We start from the raw sequence: 23,219 nt of genomic DNA on the forward strand, positions 1-23,219 counted from the left end.
ATATCACTAGCCACTTTAAACAATGCTACCTTATATAATGTTACTTACCCTACATTATTCATCTCATATGCATACGTATATACTGTACTCTATATCATCGACTGTATCCTTATGTAATACATGTATCACTAGCCACTTTAAACTATGCCACTTTGTTTACATACTCATCTCATTTGTACATACTGTACTCGATACCATCTACTGTATCTTGCCTATGCTGCTCTGTACCATCACTCATTCATATATCCTTATGTACATATTCTTTATCCCCTTACACTGTGTACAAGACAGTAGTTTTGGAATTGTTAGTTAGATTACTTGTTATTACTGCATTGTCGGAACTAGAAGCACAAGCATTTCGCTACACTCGCATTAACATCTGCTAACCATGTGTATGTGACAAATAAAATTTGATTTGATTCACTCACATAAGAACCTGTACACACACACACACTAAGTAAAGTTTCAGTGTGTTATGGTTTTACAGGATCAGGAGAATTAGAAGTGGACCAGCGTTGTATTACAGTCTGTCATTTCCCAGTTCGGTAAATCCCACTGGTGTGTTTCATTATTTGTACTAGGCTTGTCACGATGCTAACATTTTACAAACGATACGATACCAGGCCAAGTATCACGATTCCGTGGAGAATAACGATACCACGGTGGTAAAAAAATCAGTGGCCTAGCATTCTGTTTGCTCCGTCCATAGGACGCTTGTTCAAGTTTTCTAAATGTTCTCCAAAAACCTGTAATTGAAATGCACACCTCTACTCAATAAAACACATTGAATTTAACTGACCACTGTTCATTATATAATAGAACACTGAGGGTTATTCAAATGGAATTTAAATGACCACTGTTCAGTATATAATAGAACACTGCATAGAATGACTGATTTGCTCATATTTGGTGCTGTGTGGTGCCAGTATAACAACCTTTCCCTCAACGTTATCAAGACAAAGGAGTTGATTGTGGACTACAGGAAAAGGAGGACGAAGCACGCCCCCATTCTCATCCACGGGGCTGTAGTGGAGCAGGTTGAGAGCTTCGAATTCCTTGTTGTCCACATCACCGACAAACTATCATGGTCCAAGCACACCAAAGGCAGTCGTGAAGAGGCCACGACAAAACCTATTACCCCCCAGGAGACTGAAAAGATTTGGCATGGGTCCTCAGATCCTCAAAGTTCTACAGCTGTACCGTGGAGAGCACTGGTTGCATCACTGCCTGGTACGGCAACTGCTTGGCCTCCGACCGCAAGGCACTACAGAGAGTAGTGCTTACAGCCCAGTACATCACTGGGGCAAAGCTACCTGCCATCCAGGACCTCTATACCAGGTGGTGTCAGAGGAAGGCCCTAAAAATTGTCAAACACTCCAGCCACCCCAGTCATAGACTATTCTCTCTGCTACCGCACAGCAAGCGGTAACGGAGTGCCAAGTCTAGGTCCAAGAGGCTTCTAAACAGCTTCTACCAAGCCATAAGACACCTGAACAGCTAATCAAATGGCTACCAAGACTATTTGCATTGCAACCCCCCCCCCCCCGTACCGGTACCCCCCTGTATATATAGCCCCAATACTGTTCATTTACTGCTGCTCTTTAATTATTTTGTTACTTTTATTTGAATTGTTTTACTTATCACAATCAATCAAATTTCTTTATAAAGCCCTTCTTACATGAGCTGATGTCACAAAGTGCTGTACGGAAACCCAGCCTAAAACCCCAAACGGCAAGCAATGCAGGTGTAGAAGCACGGTGGTTAGGAAAAACTCCCTAGAAAGGCCGGAACCTAGGAAGAAACCTAGAGAGGAACCAGGCTTTGAGGGGTGGCAGTGCCGGGTGGAGATTATAACAGTACATGGCCACGGTGTTCATAGATGACCAGCATGATCAAATAATAATAATCACTGTGATTGTACAGGGTGCAACAGGTCAGCACCTCAGGAGTAAATGTCAGTTGGCTTTTAATAGCTGATCATTCAGAGTATCTCTACCGCTTCTGCTGTCTCTAGAGAGTTGAAACAGCAGGTCTGGGACAGGTAGCACGTCCAGTGAACAGGTCAGGGTTCCATAGTAGCAGGCAGAACAGTTGAAACTGGAGCAGCAGCACGACCAGGTGGACTGGGGACAGTGAGGAGTCATCAGGTCAGGTAGTCCTGAGGGGTAGGGAAGGAGAGGGAGAGAGAACTTAAATCCACACTGGATAAGAGAGGAGAAATACTCCAGATATAACTGACTGACCCTAGCCCCCCGACACAAACTATTGCAGCATAAATACTGGAGGCTGAGACAGGAGGGGTCGGGAAACGGTGTGGCCCTGTCTGATAATACCCCCGGACAGGGCCAAATAGGCAGGATATAACCCCATCCACTTTACCAAAGCACAGCTCCCACATCACTAGAGGGATATCTTCAATCACCAACTTAATATCCTGAGACGAGGCCGAGTATATCCCACGAAGATCTCCCCCACGGCACGCAACCAAGGGGGGGCGCCAACCCGGACAGGAAGATCACATCAGTGACTCAACTCACTCAAGTCACACACCCCTCCCAGGCACTGCATGGAAAAGCACCTGTGACTCAGGCAGAGAATCCCAGTGGAGAGAGGGGAACCGGCCAGGCAGAGACAGCAAGGCCGGGTCGTTGCTCCAGTGCCTTTCCGTTCACCTTCACACTCCTGGGCCAGACTATCAAATTAATTTATATATCCCTTCTTACATCAGCTGATATCTCAAAGTGCTGTACAGAGACCCAGCCTAAAACCCCAAACAGCAAGCAATGCAGATGTAGAAGCACGGTGGCTAGGAAAAACTCCCTAGAACGGCCAAAACCTAGGAAGAAACCTAGAGAGGAACCAGGCTATGAGGGGTGGCCAGTCCTCTTCTGGTTGTGCCGGGTGGAGATTATAACAGAACATGGCCAAGATGTTCAAATGTTCATAAATGACCAGCATGGTCAAATAATAGTAATCACAGTGAACAGGTCAGGGATCCATAGCCGCAGGCAGAACAGTTGAAACTGGAGCAGCAGCACGGCCAGGTGGACTGGGGACAACAAGGAGTCATCATGCCAGGTAGTCCTGAGGCATGGTCCTAGGTTTCAGGTCCTCCGAGAGAGAGAGAGAAGGAAGGAAAGAGAGAATTATAGAGAGCATACTTAAATTCACACAGGACACCGGATAAGACAGTATAAATACTATGGCCCCATCCGATGATACCCTCGGACAGGGCCAAACAGGCAGGATATAACCGCACCCACTTTGCCAAAGCACAGCCCCCACACCACTAGAGGGATATCTTCAACCACCAACCTACTATCCTGAGACAAGGCCGAGTATAGCCCACAAAGATCTCTGCCACGGCACAACCCAAGGGGGGGCGTCAACCCAGACAGGAAGACCACGTCAGTGACTGTATATTGTCTTCAGGAAGGCAGTGAGTTGCTGCGCAACAGCTTTTTCAATTTTTTTTGAGAGGAATGTGAGATTCGATATAGGCCGATAGTTTATATTTTCTGGGTCAAGGTTTGGCTTTTGTCAAGAGGCTTTATTACTGCCACTTTTAGTAAGTTTGGTACACATCCGGTGGATAGAAAGCCGTTATTATGTTCAACATAGGAGGGCCAAGCACAGGAAACAGCTCTTTCAGTAGTTTAGTTGGAATAGGGTCAAGTAAGCAGCTTGACGGTTTAGAGGCCATGATTATTTTCATCAATGTGTCGAGACATAATACTAAAAAACTTTAGTGTCTCCCTCGATCCTATGTCCTGGCAGTGTTTTGCAGACTCAGGACAACTGAGCTTTGGAGGAATACGCAGATTTAAAGAGGAGTCCGTAGTTTGCTTTCTAATGACCATGATCTTTTCATCAAAGTTCATGAATTTATCACTGCTGAAGTGAAAGCCATCCTCTCTTGGGGAATGCTGCTTTTCAGTTAGCTTTGCAACAGTATCAAAAGTAAATTTTAGATTTCTTATTTTCTTATTTTCCTCAATTAAGGTGGAGAAATAGGATGATCGAGCAGCAGTGAGGGCTCTTCGGTACTGCACGGTACTGTCTTTCCAAACTAGTCGGAAGACTTCAAGTTTGGTGTTGCGCCATTTCTGTTCCAATTTTCTGGAAGCTTGCTTCAGAGCTCGGGTATTTTCTGTATACCAGGGAGCTAGTTTCTTATGACAAATGTTTTTTGTTTTTAGGGGTGCGACTGCATCTAGGGTATTATGCAAGGTTAAGTTGAGTTCCTCAGTTAGGTGGTTAATTAACTGATCTTTGTACTCTGACATCCTTGGGTTGGTGGAGGGAGTCTGGAAGGGCATCTAGGAATCTTTGGGTTGTCTCAGAATTTATAGCACAGCTTTTGATGATCCTTGGTTGGGGTCTGAGCAGATTATTTGTTGCGATTGCAAACGTAACAAAATGGTTGTCCAGGATTATGAAGAAAAACATTAAGATTCACAAAATGTATTCAACAGGACAAAACTAGGTCCAGAGTATGACTGTGTCAGTGAGTAGGTCCGGAGACATTTTGGACAAAACCCACTGAGTCGATGATGGCTCCGATAGCCTTTTGGAGTGGGTCTGTGGACTTTTCCATATGAATATAGGTCCGATAGGAACTCAGTGAGGAACACTGTGTTTGGCTCAGGAGGCCTGTAAACAGTAGCTATATAAAGTGATTGAGTGGGCTGCATAGATTTCATGACTAGAAGCTCAAAAGACAAACTCAGTCATTTCTTTTTTTGTAAATTGAAATTTGCTATCGTAAATGTTAGCAACACCTCCGGCCTTTGCGGGATATGCGGGGGATATGGTCACTAGTGTAACCAGGAAAATTCATCAGGTTTAAGCCATGTTTCAGTCAGGCCAATCACATCAAGATTATGATCAGTGATTAGTTTATTGACTATAACTGCCTTGGAAGTGAGGGATCTAACATTAAGTAGCCCTGTTTTGAGATGTGAGATATCACAATCTCTTGCAATAAGAACAGGAATGGAGGAGATCTTTATTCTAGTGAGATTGCTAAGGCAAACACCGCCATGTTTAGTTTTGCCCAACCTAGATCGAGGCACAGACACGGTCTCAATGGGGATAGCTGAGCTGACTACACTGACTGTGCTAGTGGCAGACTACACTAAGCTGGCTAACCGCCTGCTGCCTGGCCTGCACCCAATCTCATTGTGGAGCTAGGAGAGTAAGAGCCCTGTCTATGTCCGTAGATGAGATGAGAGCACCCCTCCAGCTATGATGGAGTCCGTCACTCCTCAGCAGGCCAGGCTTGGTACTGTTTGTAGTTGACTCCCAGAAAGAGAGCCAATTATCTACAAATGATATATTTTGGGAGGGGTAGAAAACAGTTTTCAACCAGCGATTGAGCTGTGAGACTCTGCTGTAGAGCTCATCACTCCCCCTAACTGGGAGGGGGCCAGAGACAGTTACTCGACAGTTACTCTTTCTAGCTGATTTACACGCTGAAGCTATGTTGCGCTTGGTGACCTCTGACTGTTTCATCCTAAAATCATTGGTGCCGATGTGGATAACAATATCCCTATACTCTACACTCGCCAGTTTTAGCCTTAGCCAGCACCATCTTCAGATTAGCCTTAACGTCCATAGCCCTGCCCCTTGGTAAACAGTGTATGATCGCTGGATGGTTATTTTGAAGTGTAATACTACGGGTAATGGAGTCGCTAATGACCAGGGTGTTCAATTTGTCAGAGCTAATGGTGGGAGTCTTCTGCGTCTCAGACCCCATAACGGGAGGAGTTGAGACCAGAGAAGGCTCTGACTCCGACTCGCTGCTTAATGGGGAGAACCGGTTGAAAGTTTCTGTCAGCTGAATGAGCGACACCGGTTGAGCATTCCTACAGCATTTCCATCCAGAAGCCATGAGAAAATTGTCCGTCTGCGGGGACTGTGCGAGGGGATTTATACTATTATCTGTACAGCACAGACGCTGTTTCATCCTTTCTGACACTTAAATTACCCTTGCCTAACGATTGCGTCTGAAGCTGGGCTTGCAGCACAGCAACCTCGCCATAAGGCAATCATTCTTCTGTATATTGTGAGTACAGCAACTCCAATTAGAAGGCATAATGTTAATGTTACTACTTAGCTTCTGCTGTTGGAGGTCCTGATGAACCACGTCGAGATAAAGCGTCCGGGGTGAAAAAGTTGAGCGGGCAAAAATATAAAACGGTCATTAAAAAGTAAAAACGGTGAAGTTGGCAGGTAGCAAAGTAAGGTTAGCAACAAACCGCATGTTCTCATCAATCTACACACACCACCCCATAATGACAAAGCAAAAACGTTTTTTTTTTTTTTTTTCATAGGTATTCAGACCCTTTACTCTTTGAAGCACCTTTGGCAGCGATTACAGCCTTCTTGGGTATGACGCTACAAACTTGGCACACCTGTATTTGGGGAGTTCCTCCCATTCTTCTCTGCAGATCCTCTCAAGCTCTATCAGGTTGAATAGGGCGCGTCGCTGCATAGCTATTTTCAGGTCTCTCCGGAGATGTTAGATCGGGTTTAAGTCCTTGCTTAAGTCCTTGCAAGCCACGTTTGGGGGGAGGGCAGCACCATTTTTATTTTTTCAATCCGGTTGGATAAACACTCCAAACAGCCTACTCAACCACTGAGGCGTCTGCATGGTCATAAAGCACACCATTGTTAAAAAGATGGGCCGACAGACATGGCAGCTCTGCTTCTAGCTTCTAAGCTACTTTGCTGTATTTTTTGTGTTATTTCTTGTTGTTGTGTGTTATTTCTTACATTATTAGCCCAGGATGTTTTTTGTGTTATTACATACAGCCAGAAATAACTTTTGGATATAAGAGCGGTAACTCTTATCGTAATGTTGGTAAGTTGACGTCACTCTTATATCCAATAGTTCTTCCCGGCTGTATGTAATTAGACCTAAAATTTCCTGGGGTAACAATGTAAGAAATAATACATTAAAAAAAACTAAATACTGCGTAGTTTCCTAAGGAAGCGAGGCGACCATATCTGTCGGCGCCATCTTACTGTAGTTTGTACACTATCCACTCTATTAGGACTGTGAGGAAAACATTCAGGATTACAATTGTTAAAGGAATTTAACAATTCCTATATGTGTTCATTAACCAATTCAATTTAAATCACTTTAAATCATTTATTCTCGAGAGCGCTGATCATAGTACCATGTACATCAGTTTATATATTACATATGATGTCATAGGTTTTAAAATGTCCCTCCTCCTCTCCGACCAGGACAAAGCAGCTTCAAAAGTTAATTCCAACTCACTAGCACACATACATGACACACAATATATCTGGATTATCTCCTGAAGTCTCACCACAGTTTATTACCACTTAGCAGACAGTCCCAGTCCCCCCCAGATATGGAAAACCTGGAGGGGCTCTCGCTGTCTTATTTTATATCCACAGAGTTCTTGCCGGGTCGGTTCAAACATAGGTTAAGGAACCTCTTTGTTTTCGTTAGGCACAAACATGCATTCCTCTCTTCCCCCCCTCCAACCTAGTTGGAGCTATGTTTATTATTTTTAATTACTCCTTGTTCATGCTACATAACCTCTAACCCCTAATGGTTAAGTTTCTGGGTAGAATTTATTTAATCATTTATCTTAAACCTTGATAAAATATCTTAACAACAAGGGTTTCTCATACAATTACTTAGGCTGCCCCCACCTAAACACATTTGGCTTCAGTTGTCAGTTAATGTTTTAGGTGTTCAATTGATTCTAAGAGGGAGCTGTGCTCCTAACCAAGACTGGATTGTGGTACTTTATATACATCTCTCTTCAGTGTTTCCTCCAATGGTGAGATGATGCCCATAGCTCCTCTCGGTCTCTCTCTTCTCTTCAGGTCGAATCTACAAGTGTCTGTTTACCGGCTCCGTGAGCTCGCTCCTGACGCTGCCATTGGACATGCTTTCCACGTGAGTTCTGATGTCGTATCCTCCTCATTCGCCAATCAGACTCTGTAACTCCTCACCCCCTCCTCATATGAGATGTTTTCTCCATTTCCAGTACTGTAGGTAATCATAAAAAAGAGAAACCCTCACACTGCTCTTGCTGGCATCACTTGTTTAAGCTCTCAGAGCTTTTTGATATTGTTGCATTATTCCTACCAACCTACAACAAGAACTCAGATGTGAATGCCTTTTTGAATCACAGTGTTGTAGAACATTCATCTGTCTTTCTCTCCTCCCCCTCCTGGTAGAGAGAACCTGCTGGCGGACTGTCTACAGGGCTGTTTCGTGGTGACGTGTTCGCTGTGTGCTTTCATCAGCCTGGTGTGGTTAAGAGAGCAGATTGTCCATGGTGGTCCCCCACTGTGGCTGGAGCACCACCAGCAGCCCCAGCCCAACGCAGCCGGACAACAGCCCAACGAGGTAACACACGCACACAAAGTAACACGTACATGCGCACACAAGATCTCACACACACTTACAGCCCTTCCATCCACATTCCTCCCACAGGCTGCAGGTGCAGGTCAGGGAGCAGCTGATGACCCCCCTGCAGCCCCCCCTGCTCCTGCCGCCCCTCCAGCTCACAACGAGGCAGAACCAGAGCCCCCAGACGGCCTCCCAGAACAGGGGGAGGAGCCAGAACTAGACAATGAGGAAGAGGGGGCGGCGGCTGAAGATGCGGACGCCAACAATGGAGCTCAAGGTAGGAGACTAGGGCCAGCCCTCAGCTGACGTGTAACATAGGACAACGGCAATACTAAGTTATATAATATGTCTTTCTCTCCATCTCTTTCTCACTCGATCAATCTCTATCTTTATCTTTATCTCTCTCACTTTCTCTCTTTCTACATCTCTCTGTTTCTGTCTCTCTGTCTATGTGTAGATGATATGAACTGGAATGCTCTAGAATGGGACAGAGCAGCAGAGGAGCTCACCTGGGAGAGGGTAAGACTGGTTTAGTTTCAGCAATCTCCAACACATCTGTCATGACTCAACTTCATGACACAACACTCTCCATGACTACATCGATCACCTCGTAATGTCTCTCTCTACCTCTCAGATGCTTGGACTGGATGGCTCCTTGGTGTTCTTAGTAAGTATTTTACACACCTGGTATAGAGTAATATTTACACACCTGGTATAAAGTAATATTTACACACCTGGTATAGAGTAATATTTACACACCTGGTATAGAGTAATATTTACACACCTGGTATAGAGTAATATTTACACACCTGGTATAGAGTAATATTTACACACCAGGTGTAAAGTAATATTTACACACCTGGTATAGGGTATGATTAACACACCTGGTATAAAGTAATATTTACACACCTGGTATAGAGTAATATTTACACACCTGGTATAGAGTAATATTTACACACCTGGTATAGAGTAATATTTACACACCTGGTATAGAGTAATATTTACACACCAGGTATAAAGTAATATTTACACACCTGGTATAGAGTAATATTTACACACCTGGTATAGAGTAATATTAACACACCTGGTATAGAGTAATATTTACACACCTGGTATAGAGTAATATTTACACACCAGGTATAAAGTAATATTTACACACCTGGTATAGGGTATGATTAACACACCTGGTATAAAGTAATATTTACACACCTGGTATAGAGTAATATTTACACACCTGGTATAGAGGAATATTTACACACCAGGTATAAAGTAATATTTACACACCTGGTATAGGGTATGATTAACACACCTGGTATGGGGTATGATTAATACCCCTGGTATAGAGTAATATTTACACACCTGGTATAGAGTAATATTTACACACCTGGTATAGAGTAATATTTACACACCAGGTATAAAGTAATATTTACACACCTGGTATAGAGTAATATTTACACACCTGGTATAGAGTAATATTTACACACCTGGTATAGAGTAATATTTACACACCTGGTATAGAGTAATATTTACACACCAGGTATAAAGTAATATTTACACACCTGGTATAGGGTATGATTAACACACCTGGTATGGGGTATGATTAACACACCTGGTATAGAGTAATATTAACACACCTGGTATAGAGTAATATTTACACACCTGGTATAGAGTAATATTTACACACCTGGTATAGGGTATGATTAACACACCTGGTATAGGGTAATGATTAACACACCTGGTATAGAGTAATGATTAACACACCTGGTATGGGGTATGATTAACACACCTGGTATAGAGTAATATTTACACACCCGGTATAGAGTAATATTTACACACCTGGTATAGAGTAATATTTACACACCCGGTATAGAGTAATATTTACACACCTGGTATAGAGTCATATTTACACACCTGGTATAGAGTCATATTTACACACCTGGTATAGAGTATGATTTAGCAGACTTAATATGGGATGTTATTGCAGTGAAGGAAGGGGTTGTCTTGTTTTCTAAGCAGTAGCACAAGAAAGTAGTGACGTGACATTTTGCGTTGTCTCGTCTTCCAGGAGCATGTGTTCTGGGTTGTGTCTCTGAACACTCTCTTCATCCTGGTGTTCGGTAAGTACTCGAACACAAACTCTCTAGCGTAATACCCTTCTTAAAACCAACTAGCCTGGTACGGTGGTAGGGCTCAGTATAAGCCTGGGAGCTTTGATATATCTTCTTGTTCTCTCTTCCAGCGTTCTGTCCATACCACATTGGTCACTTCTCTGTCGTGGGACTTGGCTTTGAGGAATATGTAAGGAGCTGTTTGTGTCATACCTCTCCTGCCTTTCTGAGCAAAACTTAGAGGTATAATGATATGGAATTTTTGTGGAAAATTTGATCCAAAGATTAAGACAGTGACTATTTTAATTATGTAATAGAACAATCTTTAATCAATCAGCTGCAGGGGAGATCTATCTCTGATTTCACAGGGAAGAACTCGAAGAGTAAATGGTTCCATGTCCCTTATTTAGTGGGAGGTAATAATACTATCATATTGTTTACACAACAGTTCTTTATACAAGCAACCATTCCCAGAGCGCAATGGCCTTGTGTTAGGTTGCAGACATACCAGGAGTCTATGAAAGGCATGACATCACAGTCCAACACAGAACATATCCCTGGAGAAGTTACAACAGCTCACCCCAAATTCTGCCACCACAGAATGATATTGAATATGTGTGTCTTCTCTAGGTTCAAGCTTCCCATTTCGAGGGCCTGATCACGACCATCGTGGGGTACATCCTGCTGGCCATGACGCTCATCCTCTGTCACGTATCCTTCCGCCTACTGATGGGGATCACTTCCTGTGACCATGCAGTGTTACCATGGAGACCTGGGTGCGCAGTGTTCAAGAAATGAAAGAGAGAATTGTTAGCCATCTACTTTTCCGTGCCTGTCCAGATGACAAAGCCCTATTATAACGTTTTAAATAGTGATTTGAAGACTGAATAAGGTGTCATAATGTTGGGAGGAGGAGCAGGGATGGGAAGAAAAAAACCATTCAAAACTATATTTCCTTCTATAACTGCTTATAACACAAAATAACTCCACTGAAAATAATTACTGTACTGCCCGTTCCTGTGGACTGTTGATCCTGTCCTGAACTTGACTCTAGAATTTCACTCTTGTTCTCGTGTCAACCTGTGTTTGTTCTTAACTGGTGTCTCTCAGGGGTTTGCGGCTCTGGTCAGGTTCCAGAGGTCCCGCCGTCTACTTGGGGTCTGCTATATTGTTGTCAAGGTAACATTTCAGTTTTAAATCTAGGCTTTAAATCTATTACTGTAAATCTATTACTGTAAATCTATTACTGTAAATCTTAATAAAATTAAACACTGAGCGTACAAAACATTAGGAACGCACTTTCTCTTTCCATGACACAGACTATGATTCCTTATTGATGTGACCTGTTAAATCCACTTCAATCAGTGTAGATGAAGGGGAGGAGACGGGTAAAAGAAGAATGTTTAAGCTTTGAGACATTGATTGTGCATGTTTACCATTCAGAGGGTGAAAAGATTGAAGTGCCTTTTGAAAGGGGTATGGTAGTAGGTGCCAGGCGCACCGCCTAGTGTCAAGAACAGCAACACTGCTGTTTTATTCCCCACTCAACAGTTTCCCATGTTTATCAAGATTTGATTTTTTTACCTTTATTTAACTAGGCAAGTCAGTTAAGAACAAATTGTTATTTTCAATGACGGCTAACTGCGGGTTAACTTAAGGACAGTGGAACTATGGACCTTCAGGCCTAAAGGCCCTAACTCCCTATCCAGGAACAGGCCTCGACATCTGCTCTTTAGTACAGACATACCTCTGTGGGTTAACTGCCTTGTTCAGGGGCAGAACTACAAAGTTGTACCTTGTCAGCTCGGGATTCGATCTTGCAACCTTTCGGTTACTAACTAGTCCAACGCTCTAACCACTAGGCTACGCTGCCGCCCCAAAGAATGGTCCACCAGCCAACTTGACACAACTGTGTCACAACATTGGAGTCAACTGGGCCAGCATCCCTGTGGAATGCTTTCAACACCTTGTAGAATTCATGTCCCAACAAATTCAGGCTGTTCTGAGGGCAAAAAGGGGTGCAACTCAATATTAGGAAGGTGTTCTTAATGTTTTGTTCACTTGTAAATCTTCCTATGACATCAATGAATGATTTATGAATTGTCTGTGTTTTCCTGCATGGTCCCTGTTGTCATGTGTGTGTTTAACATGGTGTGTGTGTGTTCCAGGTCTCTTTGCTGGTCGTCGTGGAGATAGGAGTTTTCCCCCTCATCTGTGGCTGGTGGCTCGACATCTGCTCTTTAGTACAGACATACCTCTTCTTTCTTCCTAATCCGTCTCTCTTCTTGCTCTCTCTACCTCTCTCCCCCCTGTCTCTCTCTACCTCTCTCCCCCCTGTCTCTCTCTACCTCTCTCCCCCCTGTCTCTCTCTACCTCTCCCCCCCCTGTCTCTCTCTACCTCTCTCCCCCCCTGTCTCTCTCTACCTCTCTCCCCCCTGTCTCTCTCTACCTCTCTCCCCCCTGTCTCTCTCTACCTCTCTCCCCCTGTCTCTCTCTACCTCTCTCCCCCTGTCTCTCTCTACCTCTCTCCCCCCTGTCTCTCTCTACCTCTCTCCCCCTGTCTCTCTCTACCTCTCTCCCCCCTGTCTCTCTCTACCTCCCTGTCTCTCTCTACCTCCCTGTCTCTCTCTACCTCCCTGTCTCTCTCTACCTCCCTGTCTCTCTCTACCTCCCTGTCTCTCTCTACCTCCCTGTCTCTCTCTACCTCCCTGTCTCTCTCTACCTCCCCGTCTCTCTCTACCTCTCTCCCCCTGTCTCTCTCTACCTCTCTCCCCCCTGTCTCTCTCTACCCCCCTGTCTCTCTCTACCTCCCTGTCTCTCTCTACCTCCCTGTCTCTCTCTACCTCCCTGTCTCTCTCTACCTCCCTGTCTCTCTCTACCTCCCTGTCTCTCTCTACCTCCATGTCTCTCTCTACCTCCATGTCTCTCTCTACCTCCCTGTCTCTCTCTACCTCCCTGTCTCTCTCTACCTCCCTGTCTCTCTCTACCCCTGTCTCTCTCTACCTCTCTCCCCCCTGTCTCTCTCTACCTCCCTGTCTCTCTCTACCTCCCTGTCTCTCTCTACCTCCCTGTCTCTCTCTACCTCCCTGTCTCTCTCTACCTCCCTGTCTCTCTCTACCTCCATGTCTCTCTCTACCTCCATGTCTCTCTCTACCTCCCTGTCTCTCTCTACCTCCCTGTCTCTCTCTACCTCCCTGTCTCTCTCTACCTCTCTCCCCCTGTCTCTCTCTACCTCTCTCCCCCTGTCTCTCTCTACCTCCCTGTCTCTCTCTACCTCTCTCCCCCTGTCTCTCTCTACCTCTCTCCCCCTGTCTCTCTCTACCTCCCTGTCTCTCTCTACCTCTCTCCCCCTGTCTCTCTCTACCTCTCTCCCCCTGTCTCTCTCTACCTCCCTGTCTCTCTCTACCTCTCTCCCCCCATGTCTCTCTCTACCTCCCTGTCTCTCTCTACCTCCCTGTCTCTCTCTACCTCCCTGTCTCTCTCTACCTCCCTGTCTCTCTCTACCTCCCTGTCTCTCTCTACCTCTCTCCCCCTGTCTCTCTCTACCTCCCTGTCTCTCTCTACCTCTCTCCTCCCTGTCTCTCTCTACCTCCCTGTCTCTCTCTACCTCCCTGTCTCTCTCTACCTCTCTCCCCCTGTCTCTCTCTACCTCCCTGTCTCTCTCTACCTCCCTGTCTCTCTCTACCTCTCTCCCCCTGTCTCTCTCTACCTTCCTGTCTCTCTCTACCTCCCTGTCTCTCTCTACCTCTCTCCCCCCATGTCTCTCTCTACCTCTTTCCTTTTTTTATCATCAAACATTGCTCTATCTCTCCTCCCTGCTTTCTTAAATAAAAACACATTTCTCTTCCATCTGTTCTGCAGGAGATGTTTGATGCGTCTCTAAAGGACAGAGAGCTGAGTTTTAAATCTGCTCCAGGCACCACCATGTTCCTCCACTGGCTGGTGGGAATGGTCTACGTCTTCTACTTCGCATCCTTCATCCTCCTACTGAGAGAGGTAGGGGACAGGGCTCACACTTATGCTGAGACCCAAATGACACCCTTTTCCCTTTCATAGTGTGGTACTTTTGACCAGGGCCCATAGGATTAGTTCTGTGGACCGTACAGCCTAGTGCTAACAGATTCAGGCATTGGTTGGAATCCGAGTCTTGCCCTTCTGACTCGCAAACTCTCCTAACTTTCCTGTCTCCTCGTCACTATCATATCTTAATAAAATACATAAAACCCCTTAAAACATTTATTATTATAAAAATAAAGTAGTGCACTATATAGGGTGACATTGGAGACCTTCTCATTGACTGCATTGTTAGTGTGTTGATGAGCTGCTGTGTTGGGTCAGGTGCTGAGGCCTGGGGTCCTGTGGTTTCTGAGAAACCTGAACGATCCAGACTTCAACCCAGTCCAGGAGATGATCCACCTACCTATCTACAGACACCTCCGCAGGTTCATCCTGTCTGTGGTACGTACATCTACAGACACATCCGCAGGTTCATCCTGTCTGTGGTACGTACATCTACAGACACCTCCGCAGGTTCATCCTGTCTGTGGTACGTACATCTACAGACACATCCGCAGGTTCATCCTGTCTGTGGTACGTACATCTACAGACACATCCGCAGGTTCATCCTGTCTGTGGTACGTACATCTACAGACACATCCGCAGGTTCATCATGTCTGTGGTACGTACATCTACAGACACATCCGCAGGTTCATCATGTCTGTGGTACGTACATCTACAGACACATCCGCAGGTTCATCCTGTCTGTGGTACGTACATCTACAGACACATCCGCAGGTTCATCCTGTCTGTGGTACGTACATCTACAGACACATCCGCAGGTTCATCATGTCTGTGGTACGTACATCTACAGACACATCCGCAGGTTCATCCTGTCTGTGGTACGTACATCTACAGACACATCCGCAGGTTCATCCTGTCTGTGGTACGTACATCTACAGACACATCCGCAGGTTCATCCTGTCTGTGGTACGTACATCTACAGACACATCCGCAGGTTCATCCTGTCTGTGGTACGTACATCTACAGACACATCCGCAGGTTCATCCTGTCTGTGGTACGTACATCTACAGACACATCCGCAGGTTCATCCTGTCTGTGGTACGTACATCTACAGACACATCCGCAGGTTCATCCTGTCTGTGGTACGTACATCTACAGACACATCCGCAGGTTCATCCTGTCTGTGGTACGTACATCTACAGACACATCCGCAGGTTCATCCTGTCTGTGGTACGTACATCTACAGACACATCCGCAGGTTCATCATGTCTGTGGTACGTACATCTACAGACACATCCGCAGGTTCATCCTGTCTGTGGTACGTACATCTACAGACACATCCGCAGGTTCATCCTGTCTGTGGTACGTACATCTACAGACACATCCGCAGGTTCATCATGTCTGTGGTACGTACATCTACAGACACATCCGCAGGTTCATCATATCTGTGATACAATAGATTGAGATCAGCACTTGGTGAACACTACATTTCAGACCTACATTGTTCCTAGCGAGTAGTTCCATGCCAGCTCTGGCTCTGCTTTGATTATGTGCCGATCATTAAAGGTGTGTTTAATCTCTCCTCTTGTCCCCCTAGGTGGTGTTTGGTTCTATCGTCCTCCTGATGCTGTGGCTGCCCATCAGGATGATAAAGGTCTTCCTCCCTGCCTTCCTCCCCTACAACGTCCTCCTCTACAGGTACACGCCTTCCTCCCCTACAACGTCCTCCTCTACAGGTACACGCCTTCCTCCCCTACAACGTCCTCCTCTACAGGTACACTCCTTCCTCCCCTACAACGTCCTCCTCTACAGGTACACTCCTTCCTCCCCTACAACGTCCTCCTCTACAGGTACACTCCTTCCTCCCCTACAACGTCCTCCTCTACAGGTACACTCCTTCCTCCCCTACAACGCCCTCCTCTACAGGTACACTCCTTCCTCCCCTACAACGCCCTCCTCTACAGGTACACTCCTTCCTCCCCTACAACGCCCTCCTCTACAGGTACACTCCTTCCTCCTCTACAGGTACACTCCTTCCTCCCCTACAACGTCCTCCTCTACAGGTACACTCCTTCCTCCCCTACAACGTCCTCCTCTACAGGTACACTCCTTCCTCCCCTACAACGTCCTCCTCTACAGGTACACTCCTTCCTCCCCTACAACGTCCTCCTCTACAGGTACACTCCTTCCTCCCCTACAACGCCCTCCTCTACAGGTACACTCCTTCCTCCCCTACAACGCCCTCCTCTACAGGTACACTCCTTCCTCCCCTACAACGCCCTCCTCTACAGGTACACTCCTTCCTCCCCTACAACGCCCTCCTCTACAGGTACACTCCTTCCTCCTCTACAGGTACACTCCTTCCTCCCCTACAACGTCCTCCTCTACAGGTACACTCCTTCCTCCCCTACAACGTCCTCCTCGACAGGTACACTCCTTCCTCCATTACAACGTCCTCCTCTACAGGTACACTCCTTCCTCCCCTACAACGTCCTCCTCTACAGGTACACTCCTTCCTCCCCTACAACGTCCTCCTTTACAGGTACACTCCTTCCTCCCCTACAACGTCCTCCTCTACAGGTACACTCCTTCCTCCCCTACAACGTCCTCCTCTACAGGTACACTCCTTCCTCCCCTACAACGTCCTCCTCTACAGGTACACCTACGTGGCTCAACTGTGGCCAGTAGTGGTTGCCACCCCTGGTCCTGGAGAGCTGCAGTGTGTATAAGTGTTGTATTTGGATGCGAGTGTTTCCTAACACCCTCCCGTCTCTTTCCTCTATCCTCCTCTCCTTTCTCTCCCCCCTCCTCTGTCCTCTCTCTCTCGCTCGCTCTCTTGCGCTCCAGTGATGCCCCAGTCAGTGAGCTCTCTCTCTCTCTTTCTCTCTCTCTCTCTCTCTCTCCAGTGATGCCCCAGTCAGTGAGCTCTTTCTCTCTCTCTCTCTCTCTCTCTCTCTCTCTCCAGTGATGCCCCAGTCAGTGAGCTCTCTCTCTCTCTCTCTCTCCAGTGATGCCCCAGTCAGTGAGCTCTCTCTCTCTCTCTCTCCAGTGATGCCCCAGTCAGTGAGCTCTCTCTAGAGCTGTTGCTGCTGCAGGTGGTTCTGCCAGCTCTCCTAGAACAGGGTCACACACGGCAGTGGCTCAAAGGTCTTGTCAGGACCTGGACTGTTAGTGCTGGATACCTACTGTAAGTCTATACACACTTAGACACTACTTCAGGATACCTACTGTAAGTCTATAAATACTTCTATACACACTTAGACACTACTTCAGGGTACCTACTGTAATTCTATACATCTATACACACTTAGACACTACTTCAGGGTACCTACTGTAAGTCTATACATACTTCTATACACACTTAGACACTACTTCAGGGTACCTACTGTAAGTCTATACATACTTCTATACACACTTAGACACTACTTCAGGGTACCTACTGTAAGTCTATACATACTTCTATACACACTTAGACACTACTTCAGGGTACCTACTGTAAGTCTATACATACTTCTATAGACACTTAGACACTACTTCAGGGTACCTACTGTAAGTCTATACATACTTCTATACACACTTAGACACTACTTCAGGGTACCTACTGTAAGTCTATACATACTTCTATACACACTTAGACACTACTTCAGGGTACCTACTGTAATTCTATACACATTTAGACACTACTTCAGGATACCTACTGTAATTCTATACATACTTCTATAGACACTTAGACACTACTTCAGGGTACCTACTGTAAGTCTATACATACTTCTATACACACTTAGACACTACTTCAGGGTACCTACTGTAAGTCTATACATACTTCTATACACATTTAGACACTACTTCAGGGTACCTACTGTAATTCTATACATACTTCTATACACACTTAGACACTACTTCAGGGTACCTACTGTAAGTCTATACATACTTCTATACACACTTAGACACTACTTCAGGGTACCTACTGTAAGTCTATACATACTTCTATACACACTTAGACACTACTTCAGGGTACCTACTGTAAGTCTATACATACTTCTATACACACTTAGACACTACTTCAGGGTACCTACTGTAATTCTATACATACTTCTATACACACTTAGACACTACTTCAGGGTACCTACTGTAAGTCTATACATACTTCTATAGACACTTAGACACTACTTCAGGGTACCTACTGTAATTCTATACATACTTCTATACACACTTAGACACTACTTCAGGGTACCTACTGTAAGTCTATACATACTTCTATAGACACTTAGACACTACTTCAGGGTACCTACTGTAAGTCTATACATACTTCTATACACACTTAGACACTACTTCAGGGTACCTACTGTAAGTCTATACATACTTCTATACACATTTAGACACTACTTCAGGGTACCTACTGTAAGTCTATACATACTTCTATAGACACTTAGACACTACTTCAGGATACCTACTGTAATTCTATACATACTTCTATACACACTTAGACACTACTTCAGGGTACTGTAAGTCTATACATACTTCTATACACACTTAGACACTACTTCAGGGTACCTACTGTAAGTCTATACATACTTCTATAGACACTTAGACACTACTTCAGGATACCTACTGTAATTCTATACATACTTCTATAGACACTTAGACACTACTTCAGGGTACCTACTGTAAGTCTATACATACTTCTATAGACACTTAGACACTACTTCAGGGTACCTACTGTAATTCTATACATACTTCTATACACACTTAGACACTACTTCAGGGTACCTACTGTAAGTCTATACATACTTCTATACACACTTAGACACTACTTCAGGGTACCTACTGTAAGTCTATACATACTTCTATACACACTTAGACACTACTTCAGGGTACCTACTGTAAGTCTATACATACTTCTATACACACTTAGACACTACTTCAGGGTACCTACTGTAATTCTATACATACTTCTATACACACTTAGACACTACTTCAGGGTACCTACTGTAAGTCTATACATACTTCTATAGACACTTAGACACTACTTCAGGGTACCTACTGTAATTCTATACATACTTCTATACACACTTAGACACTACTTCAGGGTACCTACTGTAAGTCTATACATACTTCTATAGACACTTAGACACTACTTCAGGGTACCTACTGTAAGTCTATACATACTTCTATACACACTTAGACACTACTTCAGGGTACCTACTGTAAGTCTATACATACTTCTATACACATTTAGACACTACTTCAGGGTACCTACTGTAAGTCTATACATACTTCTATAGACACTTAGACACTACTTCAGGATACCTACTGTAATTCTATACATACTTCTATACACACTTAGACACTACTTCAGGGTACTGTAAGTCTATACATACTTCTATACACACTTAGACACTACTTCAGGGTACCTACTGTAAGTCTATACATACTTCTATAGACACTTAGACACTACTTCAGGATACCTACTGTAATTCTATACATACTTCTATAGACACTTAGACACTACTTCAGGGTACCTACTGTAAGTCTATACATACTTCTATAGACACTTAGACACTACTTCAGGGTACCTACTGTAAGTCTATACATACATCTATACACACTTAGACACTACTTCAGGGTACCTACTGTAAGTCTATACATACTTCTATACACACTTAGACACTACTTCAGGGTACCTACTGTAATTCTATACATACTTCTATACACACTTAGACACTACTTCAGGGTACCTACTGTAAGTCTATACATACTTCTATAGACACTTAGACACTACTTCAGGGTACCTACTGTAAGTCTATACATACTTCTATACACACTTAGACACTACTTCAGGGTACCTACTGTAAGTCTATACATACTTCTATACACATTTAGACACTACTTCAGGGTACCTACTGTAAGTCTATACATACTTCTATAGACACTTAGACACTACTTCAGGATACCTACTGTAATTCTATACATACTTCTATACACACTTAGACACTACTTCAGGGTACTGTAAGTCTATACATACTTCTATACACACTTAGACACTACTTCAGGGTACCTACTGTAAGTCTATACATACTTCTATAGACACTTAGACACTACTTCAGGATACCTACTGTAATTCTATACATACTTCTATAGACACTTAGACACTACTTCAGGGTACCTACTGTAAGTCTATACATACTTCTATAGACACTTAGACACTACTTCAGGGTACCTACTGTAAGTCTATACATACATCTATACACACTTAGACACTACTTCAGGGTACCTACTGTAAGTCTATACATACTTCTATACACACTTAGACACTACTTCAGGATACCTACTGTAATTCTATACATACTTCTATACACACTTAGACACTACTTCAGGGTACTGTAAGTCTATACATACTTCTATACACACTTAGACACTACTTCAGGGTACCTACTGTAAGTCTATACATACTTCTATACACACTTAGACACTACTTCAGGGTACCTACTGTAATTCTATACATCTATACACACTTAGACACTACTTCAGGGTACCTACTGTAAGTCTATACATACTTCTATACACATTTAGACACTACTTCAGGGTACCTACTGTAAGTCTATACATACTTCTATACACACTTAGACACTACTTCAGGGTACCTACTGTAATTCTATACATCTATACACACTTAGACACTACTTCAGGGTACCTACTGTAAGTCTATACATACTTCTATACACACTTAGACACTACTTCAGGGTACCTACTGTAAGTCTATACATACTTCTATACACACTTAGACACTACTTCAGGGTACCTACTGTAAGTCTATACATACTTCTATAGACACTTAGACACTACTTCAGGGTACCTACTGTAAGTCTATACATACTTCTATAGACACTTAGACACTACTTCAGGGTACTGTAAGTCTATACATACTTCTATACACACTTAGACACTACTTCAGGGTATCCCAACTGGCAGTGATCTTATATAATTGCAAAAATATATTGTTGGACATTGAAGACTGTAAAATACCAGGAAATTGGTTCCAAAGTATTCCCACATGTAATAGAGAGATATACTGTGCCTTCGGAAAGTATTCAGACCCCTTGACTTTTTCCACATTTTGTTACGTTACAGCCGTATTCTGGATTACCTTTTTTTAATCCTAAACAATCTAAACACAATACCTCATAATGACAAAGCGAAAACAGATTTTTCAAAATAAAAATATATTATTCACTTAAGTATTCAGACTCTTTGCTATGAGACTCAATTGAGCTCAGGTGCATCCTGTTTCCATTGATCATCCTTGAGAGATGTTTCTACAACTTGATTGTATTCCACCTGTGGTAAGTTTAATTGATTGGACATGATTTGGAAAGGCACACGCCTGTCTATGTGAGGTCACACAGTTGACAGTGCATGTCAGAGCAAAATCCAAACCATGATGTTGAAGGAATTGTCCGTAGAGCTCCGAGACAGGATTGTGTCGAGGCACAGATCTGGGGAAGGGTACCAAAACATTTCTGCAGCATTGAAGGTCCCCGAGAACACAGTAGCTTCCATCATTCTTAAGTGGAAGAAGTTTAGAACCACCAAGACTCTTCCTAGAGCTGGCCGCCCGGCCAAACTGAGCAATCTGGGGAGAAGGGCCTTGGTCACTCTGACAGAGCTCTAGAGTTCCTCTGTGGAGATGGGAGAACTTTCCAGAACCCGATTTTTACTAAGTACTTTAGTAAAAAATAAAGTACCACTTAAGTAGTTTTTTGGGATATCTGTACTTTACTTTACTATTAATATTTTGGACAACTTTTACTTTTACTCTACTACATTCCTAATGAAAATTATGTACTTTTTACTCCGTACATTTTCCCTGATACCCAAAAGTACTCGTTACATTTTTAATGCTCAGCAGGACAGGAAAATGGTCCAATTCACACACTTATCAAGAGAACATTCCTGGTCATCCCTACTGCCTCTGATCTGACACACTAAACACGTGCTTTGTTTGTAAATTATGTCTGAGTGTTGGAGTGTGCCTCTGGCTATCTGTAAATAAAATAAAGGATTGTGCCTACTGGTTTGCTTAATATAAGGAATTTAAGAAATTATTCATACTTTTACTTTTGATACTGAAGTATATTTAAAACCAAATACTTTTAGAATTTTACTCAAGTAGTATTTTACTGGGTGACTTTCTATTAAGGTATCTTTACTTTTACTCAAGTATGACAATTGTGTACTTTTTACACCACTGCCCGATGGTCACTCTGACAGATCTCTAGGGTTCTTCTGTGGAGATGGGAGAACCTTCAAGAAGGACAACCATCTCTGCAGTACTCCACCAATCAGGCCTTTATGGTAGAGTGGCCAGACTGAAGCCACTCCTCAGTAACAGGCACATGACAGCCCGCTTGGAGTTTGCCAAAAGGAACCTAAAGACTCTCAGAACATGAGAAACAAGATTCTCTGGTCTGATAAAATCAAGATTGAACTTGTTGGCCTGCCGATGGTTTGTATGTATGAAAACAAATTGCTGCCAAAGGTGCTTCAATAAAGTACTGTGTAAAGGGTCTGAATACTTATGTTAAAGTGATATTTCCGTTTTTTTATTTGACTAATTAGCAAAAATGCCTAAACCCGTTTTTGCTTTGTCATTATGGGGTATCGTGTGTAGATTGATGCGGACATTTTAG

The 23,219-nt window shown here is 43.8% G+C and overlaps 1 protein-coding gene across 2 annotated transcripts in view; it reads left to right on the forward strand.

Moving 5' to 3' along the window:
- LOC139420328 (E3 ubiquitin-protein ligase MARCHF6-like) overlaps positions 1–23,219 on the forward strand; it is a 35,364-nt gene that overhangs the window by 7,385 nt on the left and 4,760 nt on the right. For both annotated transcript variants that reach the window (XM_071170310.1, XM_071170311.1), the window contains exons 5-18: positions 7,870–7,942; positions 8,227–8,398; positions 8,486–8,678; positions 8,859–8,920; positions 9,036–9,068; positions 10,467–10,518; positions 10,641–10,699; positions 11,140–11,220; positions 11,620–11,688; positions 12,678–12,752; positions 14,371–14,505; positions 14,848–14,967; positions 16,127–16,227; positions 17,579–17,716. In XM_071170310.1, coding sequence (XP_071026411.1) covers positions 7,870–7,942; positions 8,227–8,398; positions 8,486–8,678; positions 8,859–8,920; positions 9,036–9,068; positions 10,467–10,518; positions 10,641–10,699; positions 11,140–11,220; positions 11,620–11,688; positions 12,678–12,752; positions 14,371–14,505; positions 14,848–14,967; positions 16,127–16,227; positions 17,579–17,716 — 1,363 coding nt within the window. The remainder of the gene's footprint in view (positions 1–7,869; positions 7,943–8,226; positions 8,399–8,485; positions 8,679–8,858; positions 8,921–9,035; positions 9,069–10,466; positions 10,519–10,640; positions 10,700–11,139; positions 11,221–11,619; positions 11,689–12,677; positions 12,753–14,370; positions 14,506–14,847; positions 14,968–16,126; positions 16,228–17,578; positions 17,717–23,219) is intronic.

The sequence above is a fragment of the Oncorhynchus clarkii genome, chromosome 11 (assembly GCF_045791955.1).
Source record: "Oncorhynchus clarkii lewisi isolate Uvic-CL-2024 chromosome 11, UVic_Ocla_1.0, whole genome shotgun sequence".
Classification (NCBI taxonomy): Eukaryota; Metazoa; Chordata; class Actinopteri; order Salmoniformes; family Salmonidae; genus Oncorhynchus; species Oncorhynchus clarkii.